At 44.7% G+C, this 20026-nt stretch overlaps 1 protein-coding gene across 5 annotated transcripts in view; it reads right to left on the reverse strand.

Moving 5' to 3' along the window:
- Positions 1-1060: 1060 nt before the first annotated feature.
- Positions 1061-20026, reverse strand: part of LMAN2L (lectin, mannose binding 2 like) — a 33785-nt gene continuing 14819 nt past the window's right edge. For 3 of the 5 annotated variants that reach the window (XM_054475899.2, XM_054475901.2, XM_054475902.2), the window contains 4 exons: positions 6977-7138; positions 6769-6883; positions 2859-2978; positions 1061-2544 (listed from right to left, as the gene is read on the reverse strand). In XM_054475899.2, coding sequence (XP_054331874.2) covers positions 2402-2544; positions 2859-2978; positions 6769-6883; positions 6977-7138 — 540 coding nt within the window. In that variant the 3' untranslated portion in view covers positions 1061-2401. Of the gene's footprint in view, positions 2545-2858; positions 2979-6768; positions 6884-6976; positions 7139-8221; positions 8255-20026 lie in introns of all 5 variants that reach the window. The other 2 variants (XM_054475898.2, XM_063649124.1) reach the window with 1 other exon arrangement.

Raw genomic sequence — 20026 nt, forward strand, 5'->3', positions numbered from 1 at the left:
GAGCCATCTTGTAATTTGGGGGCGCTGAAGACAACATGAAAGGCTGAAAAATGGCAGCCCTTCAGACAAGACTCACAGGGACAGGGAGTGATGTCATCTTTATGTACCACCTCTAGTCCACAGGGTCTCTTCATGCTAAGAGGCTCGGAATCAGAGGGCAATGGAGGGAAAAGGTGATTGTGGGAAGTGGCCCTTATGGGTAAGCAGCAAGCCAAGGCACCGGCTCTCACCCGCAGCATGCATGTACAGAACGGCCCTACCACGGACCAGGCATCTCCCTCCTCTAGCACACAGCTAGGATGACACTGCCCAGGACAACATTCCGCCCATTCATGATGGTAAACATTTGTTTCTATAACAAAAAGCAAGAACCAAAGCAGGGCATCCTATGCCAGGTCAGGTGGTTTTCTTGCACCATACATTTCTCTAAAGGACCCCAAGGCAGGTGGGGACTGCATTTCATGTCTTCCCTGCCCTCTTTAAAAAGCCTCAAGGTACTCATGAGCTGGAATCATACAAACCCTACAGGTTCCATCTCTGTCACTCCGCCCCTCCCCTCTGATGAGACCCCTTCCACCTGCACTGCTGCCTTGGCCATCTCAGGAGCCTACCTAGGTCCTCCCACGGTCCATACAATCTCCCCTCCAACTCAAAATTAAGACAAAACCACCATTTTCTTTTTCAGTTCTCCCTGCTCCAAGGCCAAGCTCTAGGTCACAGTTTGTCCTCTGGCACCCTGGAGCCACTCTACTATTGTGGAGGGGAGGTGGTAGGAAGATGCCTCGTCTCTGCCCCACCTGAATCCCACCTGCAGGAGAGCACTATCGCCTGTGCTATTTAAGTGCATGGGAAGGAAAGAAAGCCTGAAGAGACAGAGACCTGTGCCTAGCCAAGGTGACCCCCTTTCCTTCTGAGCTGAGCTGAGGGCTTTTCCAACCCAGGAGAAGGCAAAACAACAGTTGATGGGCTTGAAGCTCAAAAAAAAGGCCTGCTCAGAATAAAGCCCTGACCTTTTCCCCAAACCCGCTCCTAGAAGAAAGAACACAGTCAGAAGCTCATGTTTGGTTCCATCGGTGATTTTAAGAATTTCATTTAGGCTACAGAGGTTCATAGGAGGACTCAGAGTTCCAGGCCCTCCAAGGAGACTCTGGCCTGTAACTGATTTAATCCCAGGGCAGTAAGGTGAGCAGCATGTAACCCCTTGTCAGATAAGGCAGTGGAATAAGGGTTGACACACAGAGGCCAGCACTCAGGCTGTGCTGCTCAATGACAGTGAACTCTTCCAGGCACAGATGATGAGGGTCTGTTGCTCTCAGACTTGGAACATGAGAACAGCAACTGTTTCTTGTCCATTCAGAAAAAAAAGCCAAATTTCTTCTCTGGGCAATATCCAAACCCAGGGTATAAGAAGAAAGCTTCCTTACACTTTCAACACTCAAAGTGGGATTCCAAAAATCCTAACTACAAAACATGCAGCTAAGCAGGCTCTAGCAAGTCCAGAAACATCTCCACATGGTCAGACCACATGACAAATGTTGCTTTTGGTTTGATCAAACCTGGAGCTGGTCAGTTGCACAGCTCATCCATGGCATCCAAGATGTCTTCCAGGCTTCTCTTGATTTTCACACCACCCTTTAGCCAAACTTCACTGAGGGCCTGAAGAGACTTGATTGGGAAGGCCATGGACACGCCAATAGACCCAAGACCCATGCTAGAGAACAGAAGCTGGAACAGTGATCCAAAGCAGAAAGCCCTCTCCCTAGGGCCACCTAATGAAGGCCAGTGAAACGTAGGTGTGTTCTGCAGCCCCAGGCCCCAACAGAGAGGCATCCAAATGCCTTTCCCAGCTCAGGTTGCACATAGAGAGGACAATGAATGGAGTGAAAGGAAGGTGAGGCAGGGAAGAAGTTTCCATCCTGGTTTCCAAAGAAAGCTCCTCAGGTAGGCAGAGGTTGGGTAAAATGCAAAACCCAATGAATGGATGGTCAGAAAGCCTGTGGTGTTACCAGTTTTCAATTCTTTGTGGATTCAAAACTGAAGTAGAAGGGCCTTCTGAGTCAAACAACACGGCAGCCTGGGCTATGAAATTCTGTTCTGTGATTTTGGCATCACAACCACGTAAATTCTCTTCACACCTCTGCTCCCACATGGAAGGACTGCAGGGAAAGGCACATCACAGCAGCATTGCCCTGGGGTGGGTGGCTTCCCAGACCAGAGTTAGATGTCCCCATGCACAACCATGGGAATGCGGGGTCCCTGCATTCAAAACTCCAGTGACAGAATATAGTCCCCAACCAGCTGCTAGAGACGAGAACACCCTCCAGGCTGCATGCTCAGGCCAGTGCCTGCTCCTTCCATACCTCATGGGTGACAGTCACAGAAGTGGTGGCAGCAGGAGGGCTCAGTAGAAGCGCTTTCGGCTCTGTTCCTGCCATTTGTTGTATAGTATGATACCAATGACTATGGCAAATACAAAAATCACCAGGGAGAAAAAGACGATGAGGAAGAGGGCCAGGCCACTCAGGGGTGGCAGCGGAGCTGTCACTGAGGAAGCAAGAGAGAAGCAAGTCAGAAAACAGGGAGCCCACCCAATAGGGAAGGATCAAACTACAGGCTGTCCGGCCCCCAGTTTCTGACACCTATTTCTGGGAAGCCAGAGTTTAGACCCCCTCTTTCCAACTGAGAAACAAAGCGGCCCTCCAGCTGCTCATCTGTAACTTGAAGGGAAAGGCAGATGCAAGTGCTCCCTACCCTTCAGAGGAAGAATACAGAGCACAGACTGCCCTGTGAGCTATGGGTGCAGCACTGCAAGCTCCTCCCCAGCTATGGGACCATTTCCCGCGGGTCCCTGTGCTCACTCTCAGGCAGCTTCATATTGTCCACTGAGGGCAAGAACACATCTCGATGGAGCTTTTCCTCTTCTGGGGTTCTCTCCACTGTCAGTTCAAACAACTTCAAGGAGATGACATCATGATTATCTGAAGAAAAATGGAAGAAGAATGACTTGTGCCACTTGAAAAAGAGGTATGTTTCTTGAAGTCAGTATCTTAGTTCAAGCCTCTGATCCACAGCTAACCAGCAGTGACCTTGAAAAAATAATTGAAACCTCTCCATTTTGCAACTAAAAATAAGGATGGGGAACAAGGCACATTCTTTATCTTCTGTATTTAAGTTTTTATCAACAAGCATGCATTACCTGTATAGAAAATCCCTGACTTAAAATGGTTCGACTTACAATTTTCCAACTTTATGATGGTGTGAAAGTAATCTGCGCTCAGCAAAAACCATACTTCAAAATTTGAGTTTTGATCTTTTCCCAGGCTAGCGATGTGTAGTACAACACTCTGTACTGAGGCTGGGCAGCAGCAGTGAGCTACACAATCACAAGGGTAAACAACCAGTACTGCATCGTGTACTGTATTCCATATGTTACATCAGACATTCAACACTTTGTTACAGAATAGGCTTTGTGTTAGATGATTTTGCCCAAGTGTAGGCTAATGTAAACGTTCTAAGCACATTTAAGGTAGACTAGGCTAAGCTATGACGTTCAGTAGGGTAGGTGTATTGAATGCATTTTCAACTTACAATATCTACAACCTACAATGAGTTTATTGGGACATAACGCCATTGTATGTCAAGATGCATCTGTATAATTAAAAAATTTGGAGATAAAACAAGAATTAAATCCCATATGTTAAACCTTCCAGCACAGTAAGAACAGACAAAGTAGGACTGCAGCTTCCCCGCTGGTGAAGACCACACACATGCACACACACACACGTACAACAGGAAAAGGTCTCATGGCAGCTGTTTAATGGGCCATGGGCAAGGCACAGCTATGGGCATGGGATACACTGCCCTTCTAGACTATGCCTGTTTCTCTGTGGCTTCTTGTAATTGTGACTCTTAATCTCCCTAATAATTACTAGAGAGAAGATCAAGCAATTAGGGACTAGATTTCTCTCTTTAAAGTATCATTATAAACTCCTACATTGAACCATATCTGATGTGTTGCAATGCACTGAACTTAGACTTTTTTTTTTTTTTTGAGACAGAGTTTTGCTCTTGTTGCCCAGGCTGGAGTGCAATGGCACGATCTTGGCTCACTGCAACTTCTGCCTCCCAGGTTCAAGCAATTCTCCTGCCTCAGCCTCCCAAGTAGCTGGGATTACAGGCATGCGCCACCACGCCCAGCTAATTTTTTGTATTTTTTTTTTTAGTAGAGATGGAGTTTCTCCATGTTGGTCAGGCTGGTCTCGAACTCCCAACCTCAGGTGATCCACCTGCCTTGGCCTCCCAAAGTGCTGAGATTACAGGCATGAGCCACCGCGCCCGGCCTGAAGTTAGATTCTTATTGATGCTCAACTCACCTGTTTTTGTCAAGTAGGAGCCTATTGAGTTTGGCTCCTCAGTCTCTTTACATAAACCCAGAAGTTTTTTATAACTTCCTTGCTTTTCTGGGAAGTTCCAACTTACAGATTTCCTATCTCAAACCTTGCATCAGCCATTTCTCAAGGAAGCTGCAGTTCCTTTTAGTGGGAATTGGTACTTAGAGACCACAAATCTGAGTGCTAGGGGTGCTCATTGCTACTAGATTGGTTACTGACTGGGGCCTGGATTTCTGGTCATTTATAAGGAGAGCATCCACAGCTGCTTGGACTGCTAGAATCTTTAGCAGATTCCCAGGTAGTGAAAAACTGGATTCATCTTCTGTTGGAAAAATGTTAACTGTCAGAGCTCAGTTTAAACCATGGGACAGGATAAAAGGCCAGAGCAATGCTCCTCACGCAATGCAGGGCATTAAAGCCTGGAACAGCTGGGAAACATCCTAACTTTCTCAGCAGTTTTCAACAACCCACTATACAACAAGTAAGAGGATGGCAACAAGAAAGACCTCAAAAGAAAGAAACAACTTGCATTTAGGGATACCCTATGGGCAGAGAACACAGACTTACTAACTTGGGCATTCTCACTAAAGACCTAGGGCAAAAAACTTAGAATAAACAAAAAATTATTCTCTCCTGCCATTTCTGACAGTTGGGGACTTTCCATTAAAAAGTACTTCAGGAGGTTAATCCAGAAGCCTGCAAGCTCAAAGGAAAATGTGTAGTCATATAATGAGATTATATAGCAAAGATCTCCAACCTATGCCTCCTATCCGCCCCTGCCGAGGCTAGATTTTTCCCACAGGTCTGGCCTGCTCGGTACTTAGAACCTAATTGCGAAAACTAATCTCCCTACATGACAGAAAGCAGATCAATGGTTGCCTGGAATCCAAGAAGGGGAGGAATACTGCAAAGGGGGATAATAAGGCTTTTGGCAGGTGATGGAAATATTCGTATCTTCATTGTGATGGTGACTACATAGGTGTAAATATTTGTCAAAACTCTTCAAACTGTATTTTTCTGTTGTATGGAAAGCACACCTCAGTAAAGTTGATTCAAATAAAATCAGATGCCAGAGTTTTAAAGATCAGCAGATTGCATTTTAAAAATCCAGATTATCCAGGCTGTGCTTGGTGGCTCATGCCTGTAATCCCAGCACTTTCAGAGGCCAAGGCGGGCGGATCACAAGGTCGAGATGGAGACCATCCTGGCCAACACGGTGAAACCCCGTTTCTACTAAAAATACAAAAATTAGCTGGGCGTGGTGGCACGCCTGTAGTCCCAGCTACTTGGGAGGCTGAGGCAGGAGAATCGCTTGAATACAGGAGGTGGAGGTTGCAGTGAGCTGAGATGGCGCCACTGCACCCCAGCCTGGTGACAGAGCGAGACTCTGTATAAAAAAAAAAAATCCAGATTTCCAGCTTCTCTTGAAAAACTGGAAGATGTAGCCTCACTGAGTTGACATTTCCTTTTAGCTACAATGGCTGGAGCTCACTAGCTGTCGGCTTTTTCAGATGGGTATCTGCCTTTCCATTTTGCCACAAGAAACTTCTATTCCAAACTAGCTTTATCCAGAACAAATTATATTAATCAAAAGAAACAGAAGTTCAGTTCCTTTTCTCTTCCCAAAAGATGTTATGATTGGGGCTAAAGCAAAGAAAGTGTATAAACGAGAAGCTAAGAATCAGGCATCAGTAGAAAAAGATACAAGAGGAGATGGAAAAGTAAAAGAACCAGGTGCTATTAATGTCCCATAAGTCAAGAAGGCAAGAGTTTCAGAGTAATGGGTTAAATGAGCTGAGGAGGACAAAGGGTGAGAAGGCGAATAGAGTACTGAATATGGCAAGGAAACAGAATGACCTTTCATGAGAATGGTGTTAGTGTACTAGCAAGGTAGAGCACAGGTCTGAGTCAGCATGTTAAGGAGGTGGACAGCTAGGAAACAAAAGCATCTGTACACACAACACATTCAAAAGTCTCAGCAAAAGGAGAGTCTGGGGTCAGAAGAGGGACGGCAGAGTCAAGGAAAAGCTCTGTTAAGGAAGAGGAACGGGGAACATTAGTGGTTGGAAGGAGAGGAGCCTGACAGCAGAAATTAGAAAGCAAGGAACTCACGATACAGGCTAGAAGAGCCAGCTTAATGAAGGGACAAACACTGCTTTCTATTAGCACCAACCATCTTCTAGTGACAACTGTACTAGGAAAGCCTGGCCTGGGTTTTTTAAGGAATGTGGATATAAGAATGCAGAAAGAGAAGCAGTCTTGAGGCACCTCCTTCCAGAGCACTGCTCCTCTGGCTCTCCTGTGACAGGCCTCAACGAAGAGTGGGTATTGAGAAGAGGCCTCAGTCAGGGCAAACCAAGAGTGCGCGTGGCAGTACCTGAGAGATCCCCAGTGATGGAGGAGGTGCCGAAGTAGTAGCCACGGGGCAGGCGGACTCCGGGCACTTCAATGCAGTCCCTCCACTCATGCTTGCCATCAATATCCATCATTATCTAGAATAAAAAGAGAGAGAAATTAGGGTCAGGCCATGGGAGCAAGAGCAACACAGCCCACACCACCATCTGGTCCAGGACAAGGACTCTCACCGTCAAATGCCTCTTGACATAGCGAATCACCAGGAAGGTGTCGTAATGAAGATTGCGGACAATGGCCGTGCAGCCTCCCAGCTCTGTAGGCCGCCCATCCCGCTCATGATCATAGCTCAGGGAGCCGTTGTTCACCATGGCTGAGATGTAGGGGAATACCCGCTGGGAAGCAGAGGGGGGGAAGCAGACACTAAGGAAGAGCACATAGGAACGCCTGTACAAACAGCAACAGGAATTCAGCACATACAAGTTGAGCCCCTTACAGCAGAACAGGCAGCCACTCCACCTCATTGTCAGCAGCCCCTGAGAGCCCACATTCAGATGGTCTCTCAAGGGAAATGGGCCCAGGAAGTGACTACACTTGGTATTTGCCTTCAGTAATTCTCTTGGCTCCTGAACTGGGGTGGGCCTGAAATGGCCCCCCTAAGATGCTGGAGTCTGACTTGAATGCCCCAAGGTCACCATTTGGCACTTATGTGCCACCTAATACCAGGGGTTTCCTTTTCGTGTATATGTACCTATCTCCCCAACTGCCACATAAGCTTCTTGAAGAAAAAATTCATTCATCACATGTCTTCATATGTCTAAACTTCAGCCCCATCTCCTCCCAACCATGGTTCTGCACACAGCGGGTATTCTGAAAATACCTGTTTGAGCAGGGGAATCTTTCCATTCAGGATAGCTCTTTTCAATTCTAAAATTCTATAAGCATATAAGGCTAAATGGATTAGAACTCAGAACATGTAACGGGGTTGCTGGATGGGCTCAGCCAACCACAACGATTATCCTTAGTCAAAAGACTTTCCAGCCCACTTAAGCCTCCTCCACATGTAACTTCTCCAAATAATAATAAGAGGGCAAGATTCTCCCTTAACAGGGAGAAAATCGCAAGTTTCCCCATAAGCCACTCATTTTCCCATCTATTTCAGGGGCCCTCTCTCCCCAGTAGAGTTGTAGGAGCAACTCTTCCTTAGAAATGGCGAACTAATTATTCCAGAACAAGCCCAATGCCAAGGCAGTGCAGAAAGGCAGGGTGGTGAGGTGGTGAAGGGGTAACATGAGGCATGCCATTCCTTTGGGGAGTATTTGTCCCTTTGTCCCACATGGTTAACATGCAAGGTGGAGATGCAGTCGAGACCAGAGACCGGGGACTCCTGAGACAACCACATGGACTTGAAACAGCAACAAATGTTGGATGGACACATGGGAATGAGGGATGCTCATGATGAGCCAAGAACTGAGTACCTGGACTCCTGGAGAATATCGCCTCTTCTGGGCCTGAGAGGGTCCAGCAGGTTATGATAAAAACAAGAGAGGGCACAGAAGACAGGAGACCAAGTCAGAAAGACACAGCCACAGAAGAGCTATGGCCCAGCTGTGATGGATGAACAAACCAACTTAAATCCCCAGAATTTTAGGGTCCCTGAAGGGCATCCGTGAAGTCTTTGCACCCTCAAGATGATAGGCAAAACCATATGCACAGGTGCTTGTACATTTTTCTGAGGAGAGGGTCTGTTACTATATCAGATTCTCAAAGGGGTCCCCTAGGAAGACCGCTGTAACCCATAGGTGTCCTGAAGCTTTTGGAAGGCACTTAATAAAACACATAGCAGTATGCTGTCCAGGCACGCCCCACTTAACGTCTCTGGGAGTCAGTCTCAAGTTTATCTGTACCCAGCCTACTGTATTTCTATAGCAAGGGGAAAGAGGAGACAAACAGGGCTAAATTTTTCCAAATTCAAGACGTCCTTTACTATCCAGGATCTCAGGAAACAGCTCCTGCCCAGAAGACCAAAATCTTGCCACTTGAGAGACTATGAAACTAACTCTAATCCAAAGGGATCATTGACCCTCTAACTGAGCCTTATGGTCATATATTCCCAAATAACTATTGTCATTCTAACCTACCACACATAGGCAAGGAAGAAGCTCCATGGGGGCGCTGCAGAATGACAGATTTAGAAAATCATCAGGCGTGAGGGTATTAAGCTCTGCTCCAGCAAACAGCTGCAGTTCTAAGCCATTAGCAACAAGAGGTACCTACACAAGCTCAGCTCAGCTCTGCCCTGTGGGACAGGTAGGCGAGGGTACAGACCTCAAACCCTTCACTCCTTTAATACGGTGAACACCTACTACAAGCCAGGTACTGTTCCAGATGCTGAGGGTCCAAAGAGAAACAAGACAGACAAGAATGGAATTAAGATCAGAGTGGAAGAAGCAAACAATAAACAAGCAAATTAAATGATTTCAGATAGTGAAAAATGCTATGAGGAAAATAAAATAGGTAATACAAGGGACCGGCGAGGGAACCTCTCCCTGAGGAGGCAATATCTGAGCTGAGACTCAAGTAATTAGAGGGAGTCCACCAAAAGATCTGAGAGCACAAGAAGCATGAGGGCGGCACATTCAAGGAACTGAAAACAGATGAGTCAGAATCAGCTTGTGAGAAGAGGCTGCCGTGAGGCGAGGCAGCACCCACGGCACTGGGCTCCATGGGCCACAGCCAGGGGTCCAAGGCTGCAATGCAGATCCCCTGCCGTCCTTCTCTTACGCCACTGGCAGAATTCATACAGGACACAGAAAGGCATGACATCAATCCGTGGATGATTAAACTGGCATGAAGTTACTCTTCAACAACTACCATTTAGAACAAGGAAATGGTGAGCACGTTATCAAGCAGTTTACAGAAACTGGCATCTAAGAGAACGCTCATAATTTCAGTGACAATTAAGGAAAAGGGATTAAAAATGCCCTGTGGAGCTCTGATGAGCCCAAGGCTTCCTTCACTCATCACCTCCAGTAACCCTGATTAGAAGTTTAAGTTGCAACTTTAAAGAGGTAGCAACCTCCTATGTTAGCTTGCTTAGAAAATAAACAAATAATAAAGAGACAGGAATCCTTAGCCTAAGGGTGCCTTACTCTTCCCAAAGCTGCTGTGGACCCAGTTCCAGGTTAATAGCCAAAGGCATGCTGGGCCTTGGGAGCACCTAAAGGAGCTTGTTAACTGCACATATACATGGGTCCCTCAAAGAGTCTCATTTGTAGGGCTAGAGTGGGGTGCAGGATTGTTTTTTGTTTTTTTGAGATGGAGTCTCGCTCTGTCACCCAGGCTGGAGTGCAGTGGCAAAATCTCGGCTCACTGCAATCTCCACCTCCTGGGTTCAAGCGATTCTCCTGCCTCAGCCTTATGAGTAGCTGGGATTACAGGGGCGCCACCATGCCCAGCTAATTTTTGTATTTTTAGTAGAGATGGGGTTTCACCACGTTGGTCATGCTGGTCTCGAACTCCTGATCTCGTGATCTGTCCGCCTCGGCCTCCCAAAGTGCTGGGATTACAGGCATGAGCCACCACACCCAGCCAGGATTATGTATTTTTACAAAGCGCCACAGAAGGCTGTGATGTGCAGCCAAATTGAAGAAACGCTGCACCAGACAGGGAGCCCCACAGCTTTGCAACTAGAGAGAATCTGTCTACTTCGGCAACTCGAGTTGGCCTTCAACTTTTAACCTCACATTAGTGTAAGTCACTAAATGCCATCTTATTTTCTACTCCTAGTCAAGAGTTCCTGGAAGTATTTCTTGGATAACTGCTAATTTCACACAGGAGCAATTTTGTTTTTCCCCTAGAAAGCAGTCTGTAAGTTAGAACCAAAGATTGAAGAATCACACTGGTTCTGGTTCGGGCAAGGTGGTAGTTTTATTCCTAAATTAAGAGTCACCAGAAAGGAGAAACTCTCACCTGTTTTATCATCCAAAGGATTGTTGTTTAAAGGGTGGAGAAATGTTTTCAACTTTTTGTACTATAAGACTACTTTTAAAAAAGTGTTTTTTGAAGACCTCTACGGGATAACTGTATCTTCAGCATATTTTGATGGAAAAGACACCCATTAGCTTGTGGATTTATGGATTCTAGGCTAAAATTCCAAATGGCCTCTGTAATTAGGGAGACCTGAATTCTAACTGCAGTTATGTCACTCACAGCTGTGTAACCCTTGGGTGGATTACATCACCTCTTCGAGATTCTGTTTCCTCACTGTAAACACAACAATACAAAGCTCACAGGATTCATTATGAAGATGAAATGAGATATGCAAAGCATTTAGTACAATGTCTGGTATTCAGGAGGGAGTCAATAAACATTCAATCAGTGACTAGTGTATTTCTAGATACAAATATCGTTCACAGGTACTCATATATATATATAAACACAAAGCCAAACATACATCTTTTAAAGCACGAATTCCCAGACCACTGGCTGTCATTAACCATTAATATTTCCAAAAATATTTTGGAGAGTATTAGATTTGGTTTCTTTTTATTGCCTACTAAAAATATTAAAATACAATAATGACAGAACAATCATCTATAATAAACATCATTTTACAAAGGGACCTTTTAACACCAAAAGATGAGAGAGAACCATGTAATTTCATAATGTAACAACTGAATACATTTAGCACTTAAGAAAAAGAACTTCACTATTATGATTCTTGCACCAGTGAAAACTGTTACCAAACAACAGGAGTTCATACACTGGCATCTGGGAGCCACTCTTTTAGAGCAGTGTTTCCATCTCAAACCATACCATTGTCTAGTAAGCTGACCATTTGTTTTTGGGAACCCAGATGTGAAGAAAAGAAGTGGGGGAGGGGAGAGGAAGACAGAACAGAACTAAGATGTTTGCAAAATGTCCCTTAGGAATCCACTGAATGGTGTGAATAATAGCTGGTGTTTATTGAGCACTTAGTCTGTGTACTGAACTCAGTAATGAGCACTTTTGCATTTACTTCTCACAATCCTATGAGGTAGTATCAGTACTCCTCATTTCACAGGTAAAAAAACTTGTCCAGGATAACATAGGCATTAAGTAGTGAAATCAGGATTTGAAACCAAGTATTCTGGCTCCAGAGCCCTGACTCAATCACTGGGATACACTGCTTTCAGTATCTCTCAATATGGAAAAATGCTTCATATGTACTGTTTTTTTTAAAATCAGGTCTAAACAGTATGTACGCTGAAGCACAAAGAGAACGCTGAGAATAGTTCCAGATTAAAGGAGAGTAACAACTGAATACAACACAGGATCTGGGACTTTCTTTCATTATAAAGGACATATTGGGAGAATAGGTGAAATATGAATAAGGCCTGCAGATTAGATAATGGTATTGTTACAAATGTTCACTTCTTGATTTTGATCACTGTGCTGTGGCTACATAAAATAACTTTTTTTTTTAAACACACACACACACTTAAGTATTTAGAATTAAGGAGGCATCATGACAGCAATTTACTCTTAGTTCAGAAAAAAAGACACACAAGCACAAACACACACGCAAGACACATACACACAGACACACACACAAAGAAAGAGGGTAAAGAAAAGGACGGCCAGGTGTGGTGGCTCACACCTAATCCCAGCACTTTGGGAAATGAAAGTGGGAGGACTGCTTGACCCTAGGAGTTTGAGACCAACCTGGGCAACAGGGCAAAACCCCATCTCTACAAAAAGATAGCTGAGCTTGGTGGCATGCACCTGTAGTCCCAGCTACTTGGGAGGCTGAGATGGGAGGCTCTACTGAGCCTGGGAGGTCCAGGCTACAGTGAGCTGTGATTGTGCCACTGCACTCCACCCTGGGTGACAGAACAAAACCCTGTCTCGAAAAAAAAAAAAAAGGACGGCCAGGTGCAGTAGCTCACACCTGTAATCCGAGCACTCTGTGAGGCCGAGGCAGGCGGATCACCTGAGGTCGGGAGTTCGAGACCAGCCTGACCAACATGGAGAAACCCCGTCTCTATTAAAAACACAAAATTAGCCGGGCATGGTGTCATATGCCTGTAATCCCAGCTACTCAGGAAGCTGAGGCAGGAGAATCGCTTGAACCCGGGAGGCAGAGGCCACAGTGAGCCAAGATCGTGCCACTATACGCCAGTCTGGGCAACAAGAACAAAACTCTGTCTCTAAAAAAAAAAAAAAAAAAAAAGGGGGGACAAAGCAAATGTAGTAAAACATTAACATTTTCAGAAATCTGGGTGAAGAACATTCCAAAATTCTCTGTTATATTTTTTTTCCCCAAGGACCAACTTTTTTTTTCTTTTGAGATGAAGTCTCACTCTTGTCCTCCAGACTGGAGTGCAATGGTGCGACCTCCACCTCCCCAGCTCAAGCGATTCTCCTGCCTCAGCCTCCCAACTAGCTGGGATTACAGGTGCCTGCCACCAAGCCCGGCTAATTTTTGTATTTTTGGTAGAGACAGGGTTTCACCATGTTGTCCAGGCTAGTCTCGAACTCCTGACCTCAGGTGATCCACCCGCCTCGGCTTCCCAAAGTGCTGGGATTACAGGCGTGAGCCACTGTGCCCGGCCTGTTGTATTCTTATAACAATCATAAGCACAAAATTATTATCAAATAAAGATTAATCTGAATCTAGTATTTACCATACACTCAATTTTTCTGTTTTTCTCAATTTTTCTATATATCTGCAATTTTTTAAAAATTTAAAAAGGTTTTAAAAACAGTATTTACAACATGATACAATGTCTGTTTTTAAAGATGTTTGTACGCTTTTGTTTTTTCAGCATTTTCTAATTCTTCTGTAATGTATATAAAAATAATTAACAAAACAAATGCCTTCTACTAGATGCTACTAGATGTGAAGCATCTCCCACCACACCTCCATTTCATCCTCCCTGGGATCACTAGCGGAACACACTGTCACTTACACAGGTAGACCTGTCACTTTTTCAAAGCTGTATAAGCTGCTGGTCCTACAATAATCTTCATCTAGCCCTTTATGCAGAAATCCAGACAAAGAGGAGACAATACCCATCCTATTTAAAGTGAAAAGAAGATCAGTGAGATTCTTTACACATTACTAGGCAGGCTGAGAAGGCCCTTGCTCTGTAAGCCCCCAGACTCCCATAAAGCTATGCTAGGGACTCTGTCCCCAGGACTCACAGCTTCTCAACTGGAGAACACAGAAAAGTGGCACTTCCAGGTCTGGAAACCTTCATATAATTGAATATCATCACGCTCTCTTAAGAAACTCATGGAATGATCTCAATCTCATTTATCTTAGTCCTCAAATCAAGTAATTTGAGGACTTCAATAAAGAGTACTCCGAAATCAGGAGACTAAATTTGAGGTGTGCCCCAAGCACTGACCTTTATAACCTACCCACCCAGATTACAAGTACCAAGTTTCAGAATACAGCCCATTATGTATGTCTTAATTTCACTGCTGACCATCATTCTGATAGTACGTCAATACTTCTTGTTAATGAGAAGAGCCATCAATTCTATAGAACGGGATCTTCAGATCTCCTAAAATCATGTCAACTCTTCTGTGTACGTGCCTCTTTCTGTGGGTCCAACACTTTAATCAGTCTTGAAAGGGTCAAAGCCCAAAGAAAAGAACTAACCCAGGGATAAGCATCCTCTGGAGCACTGGCCCTTGCTTTCTTCCTTTCTCCCTCTTTCACTGTCTCAGAAAAGAAACATGTAAAATTCTCTCTGCCAACAGTAAAGAGACCACTTTGGGATCAGTGTCTTCATCAAGATAAAGACTTAAGGGGACTGAGTGTGGTGGCTCATGCCTGTAATCCTAGCACTTCGGGAGGCCAAGGGAGGAGGTCCCTTGAGTCCAGGAGTTCAAGACCAGCCTCGAAAACATAGCAAGACCCTGTCTCTACAAAAAAAAATATTTTTTTTTCTTTTTTTGACACCGAGTCTCACTCCATCGCCCATGCTGGAGTGCAGTGGCGTAATCTCAGCTCACTGCAACCTCCGCCTCCCAGGTTCAAACAATTCTCCTGCCTCAGCCTCCCAAGAAGCTGGGATTACAGGCATGCGCCATCATACCAGGCTAATTGTTGTATTCTTATTAGAGACAGGGTTTCACCATGTTGGCCAGGCTGGTCTCGAACTACTGACCTCAAGTGCTGGGATTATAGGCATTGGCCACTGCACCTGGCCAAAAAAAGTAAAAATTAACCTGGCATGATGGCCACCTGTAGTGCCAGTTACTCAGAAGGCTGAGGCAGGAAGATTGCTTAAGCCTAGGAGTTCGAGGCTGCAGTGAGCTATCACTGTGCCACTGCACTCCATCCTGGGCGATAGAATGCAAGACTCAGTCTCAAAAGAAAAAAAAAAAAAGACTTGAGGAAATTTTTTTTTAACTGGATGGCATGGTATTGTTAAATTTTCTTCCAGTTCAAAGGAGGAAAAAACAATCATCACATCAAAAAAAAGTATGGGGAATACCTCAAAAACAACTCCCAAGCTGTTCTCCCCACTCTCTAGCTATTTCTGCCTCCCCAGGGGTGAGGCCCAAACATCTCACAGAAAAGAATGAAGGCCAAGACCACAACGGTTACACTCTGTGCTCTCATTCCAGGAAGGCCTCTTCTCATTCACTACGCTCTGATTTCAACGGAAACACATTGTAGCTCCAAGATTGCTACTGACTTCCCTGCAACTTTTCACCAACATCTGGGTAGGTTCGTGTGAGAAAGTGATGATCATCAGCTGATGACTTGATAGTGCAAGAAAAGATAATCAGGTTATCTTTACCTTCTTTTTTTTTTATTTTTTTTTAATTTTTTGTAGAGATGAGGACTTGCTATGTTGCCTAGGCTGGTTTCAAACTCCTGGACTCAAGTTATCTTCCTGCCTTGGCTTCCCAAAGTGCTGGGATTACAGGCATGAGCTACTGTGCCTGCCCACTGGTGATCTTTTAATCAACATTAAAAAATAACTACAATACAGCCAGGCGCGATGGCTCACGCCTGTAATCCCAGCACTTTGGGAGGCTGAGGCGGGCAAATCACAAGGTCAGGAGTTCGAGACCAGCCTGGGCAACATGGTGAAACCTCGTCTCTACTAAAAATACAAAAATTAGCCAGGCGTGGTGGCAGGCACCTGTAATCCCAGCTACTCGGGATGCTGAGGCAGGAGAATCACTTGAACCTGGGAGATGGATGTTGCAGTGAGCCAAGATCACGCCACTGCACTCCAACCTGGGCGACAGGGTGAGACTCAGTCTCAAAAAAATAAATAAATAAAATAAATAACTACAACACTGAGATATAATTCACAGACCACACAATTCAGTTAAAGTATATAATTCAATGGCGTTTAGTATATTCAGAGTTAAGATTATGATTACCACAACCAATTTTAAAACATTTTCATCACCCAAAAAAAAAATCCCATGCCCACTAGTAGTCACTCTCCTCATCTCCACCCCACATTACCCCAGCCCTAGACAACCACTAATCTACTTTCTGTCTCTACAGATTTGCCTATTCTTGACATTTCATATGCATGGGATCATACAATGTTTGGGTGTTTTGTGACTGGCTTCTTCCACTTAGCATAGTGTTTTCAAGGGTCATCCATGTTGGAGCACATATCGATACTTAATTTCTTTCAGTCTTTTTTTTTTTTTTTTTTTTTTGAGACAGGGTCTTGCTATGCTGGAGTGCAGTGGTGTGATCAAGGCTCATTGCAACCTCGAGATCCTGGGCTCAAGTGATCCACTCACCTTGGTCTCCTAAAGTGCTAGAATTACAAGTGTGAGCCACTGTGCCTGGCAATTACTCCTACTTTTTTTTTTTTTCTTTTGAGACAGTCTTGCTCCATCGCCCAGGCTACAGTGCAGTGGCAATCATAACTCACTACAGCCTTGACCTCCTGGACTCAAGCAATCCTCCTGCCTCAGCCTGCAAAGTAGCTGGGACCAGCTAATTTTTTTTTGTTTTTTGTAAAGATGAGGTCTCCCTATGTTGCCCAAGCTGATCTAAAACTCCTAGGCTCAAGCAATCCTTCTACCTTGGCCTCCCAAAGTGTTGGGATTATAGGCACGAGCCACCACACCCAGTGATACTTAATTCTTTTCATCGCTGATATTTCCATTGTAACAATATATCACATTTTGTTTATCCTCTAATCCAGTAGTCCTCAACCTTTTTGGCACCAGGGACTGGTTTCCTGGAAGACAATTTTTCCATGAACCGGGGAGTTGGAGGGGGGGTGGTTTCAGGATGATTCAAGCACATTACATTTATTCTGTACTTTATTTCTTTTTTTTTGAGACGGAGTCTCGCTCTGTTGCCCAGGCTGGAGTCCAGTGGCACGATCTTGGCTCACTGCAAGCTCCGCCTGCCGGGTTCACGCCATTCTCCTGCCTCAGCCTCCCGAGTAGCTGGGACTATAGGCGCCCGCCACCACGCCCGGCTAATTTTTTTGTAGTTTTAGTAGAGACAGGGTTTCACCGTGTTAGCCAGAATGGCCTGAATCTCCTGACCTCGTGATCCGCCCACCTTGGCCTCCCAAAGTGTTGGGATTACAGGCGTGAGCCACCGCGCCAAGCCTGTGTACCTTATTTCTATTATTATTACATTATAATATATAATGAAATAATTATACAGCTCGCCATGATGTAGAATCAGTGGGAACCCTGAGCTTGTTTTCCTGCAACTAGACAGTCCCATCTGGGGGTGATGGGAGACAGTGACAGATCATCAGGCATTAGATTCTCGTAAGGAGCAACCTAGATCCTCGCATGCTCAGTTCACAAGAGGCTCCTGCTCCTATGAGAATCTAATGCCACCACTGATCTGAGAGGAGGCGGAGCTCAGGCAGTAATGAGAGCAACGGGTAGCAGCTGTAAATACAGATGATGCTTCACTTGCTCGCCCACCACTCACCTGCTGTGCAGCCTGGTTCCTAACAGGTTGGGGACCCCTGCTCTAATCAGTTGATGGACATTTAAGTTGTATCCATTTCTTGGCTATTATGAATAATGCTGCTGTGGACATTCATATAAGTTTTTGTGTAGGCCGGGTGCAGTGGCTGATGCCTATAATCCCAGCACTTTGGGAGGCCAAGGCGGGCAGATAACTTGAGGTCAGGAGTTTGAGACTAGCCTGGCCAACATGGCAAAACCCATATCTACTAAAAATGTAAAAATTAGCCGGGCGTGGTGGCACGTGCCTGTAATCCCAGCTGCTCGGAAGGCTGAAGCAGGGGAATCACTTGAGCCCGGGAGGCAGAGGTTACAGTGAGCTGAGATCACGCCACTGCACTTCAAACTGGGCAACAGAGCAAGACTCCATCTCAAAAAAAAAAAAAAGTTTTGTGTAGATGTTTTCATTTCTCTTAGGTACACTATGAGTGGAATTGCTAGATCATATAAAGTCTATGTTTAGTCATTTGAAGAAATGTCAAACTTTTCCAAAGCAACTGCACCATTTTACATTCCCACCAGCGGTCTATGAGGGTTCCAATTACTCCATATCCTTGCTAACACTTCTCATCTTTTTTATTTTAGCCATTCTAGCGGGTGTAAAATAGTGTCTTACGGTTTTAATTTGCATGTCCCTGATGGCTGATGATGCTGAGCCTCTTTTCAAGCTTCTTGGCCACTTGTATATCTCTTTTAGAGAAATACCTATTAACATCTTTTGCCCATTTTCTAATATGGTTGTCTTACTATTGAGTTGTAATAGTTCTTTATGTTTCAAACAAATCTCTAATCAGATATGATTTGCATATATCTTTTCCCATTCTGTAGGTTCTTTACATTTCCTTGATGATGTCCTATGAAACACGTTAAGGTTTCAATTTTGATGAAGTTCAATTTATCCTTTTCTTTTGTTGCTTTTTCTTTTGGTGTCACATCTAACAACTGCCTGATCCAAAGTCAAGACGAATCAACCTGATATATTTTTTTCTAAAAGTTTTATAGTTTTAACTTTTACATTTAAATCTTTCATCCATTTCGAGTTAAATCTTCTGTGTGGTGTGAAATAGGGGATAACTTCATTATTTTACACGTGGATAACTAGTTGTTGAAAAGATGATTCTTTCCCCCACTGAATTATCTTGTGGAAAATTAATTGATTAGACCGGGCATGGTGGCTCACGCCTGTAATCCCAGCACACTGGGAGGCCGACGCGGGTGGATCACGAGGTCAGGAGATTGAGACCATCCTGGCTAACATGGTGAAACCCCATCTCTACTAAAAATATATATATAAAAAAAAAATAGCCAGGCGTGGTGGCAGGCACCTGTAGTCCCAGCTACTCGGGAGGCTGAGGCAGGAGAATGGCGTGAACCCAGGAGGCAGAGCTTGCAGTGAGCTGAAATCGCGCCACTGCACTCCAGCCTGGGAGACAGAGCGAGACTCTGTCTCAAAAAAAAAAAAAAAAAAAAAGAAAAGAAAATTAATTGATTAAATGTGACGGTTTATTTACAGACTCTCAGTTCTATTCCATTGATCTGTATGTCTATCCAGATGCCAGTAGCACACTGTCTTTATTATTGTAGCTTTGTAGTAAGTTTTGAAATCAGGAAGTGTGAGCATTCCAACTTCACTCTTTGTCAAGATTATTTTGGTTATTCTGAGTCCCTTGAATTTCCATATGGATGTTAAGATCAGCTTGTGAATTTCTGCCAAGAAGCCAGCTAAGTTTTTGAGAGGTAGGGACTGCATAGAGCAATGTGGGGAGTACTGCCATCTTAACAATACCAAGTCTTCCAATCCATGCCATAGAACATCTTTCCATTTACATGGATCTTCTTTAATTTCTTCCAATAATGTTTTTTTACTTTATCTCATTTTTGAGACAGGGTCTTGCTCTGTTACTGAGGCTAGAGTGCAGCGATGCGATCGTGGCTCACTGCGGCCTTACCCTCCTGAGCAAACCTCCACCTCAGCCTCCCGGGTAGTATGCATCACCCACCACACCAGGCTAATTTTTTTTGAGACAGAGTCTTGCTCTGTCGCCCAGGCTGGAGTGCAGTGGCGCAATCTCGGCTCACTATAGCCTCCGCCTCCCAGGTTCAAGCAATTCTCCTGCCTCTGCCTCCGGAGTAGCTGGGACTACAGGTGCACACTGCCAAGCTCGGCTAATTTTTTTGTATTTTTAATAGAGACAGGGTTTCACCATCTTGGCCAGGATCGTCTTGATCTCCTGACCTTGTGATCCACCCGTCTCAGCCTCTCAAACTCTCTCCCCTGTTGGGATTACAGGTGTGAGCCACCACGC

The sequence above is a fragment of the Pongo pygmaeus genome, chromosome 12 (assembly GCF_028885625.2).
Source record: "Pongo pygmaeus isolate AG05252 chromosome 12, NHGRI_mPonPyg2-v2.0_pri, whole genome shotgun sequence".
NCBI classification, from domain to species: domain Eukaryota; kingdom Metazoa; phylum Chordata; class Mammalia; order Primates; family Hominidae; genus Pongo; species Pongo pygmaeus.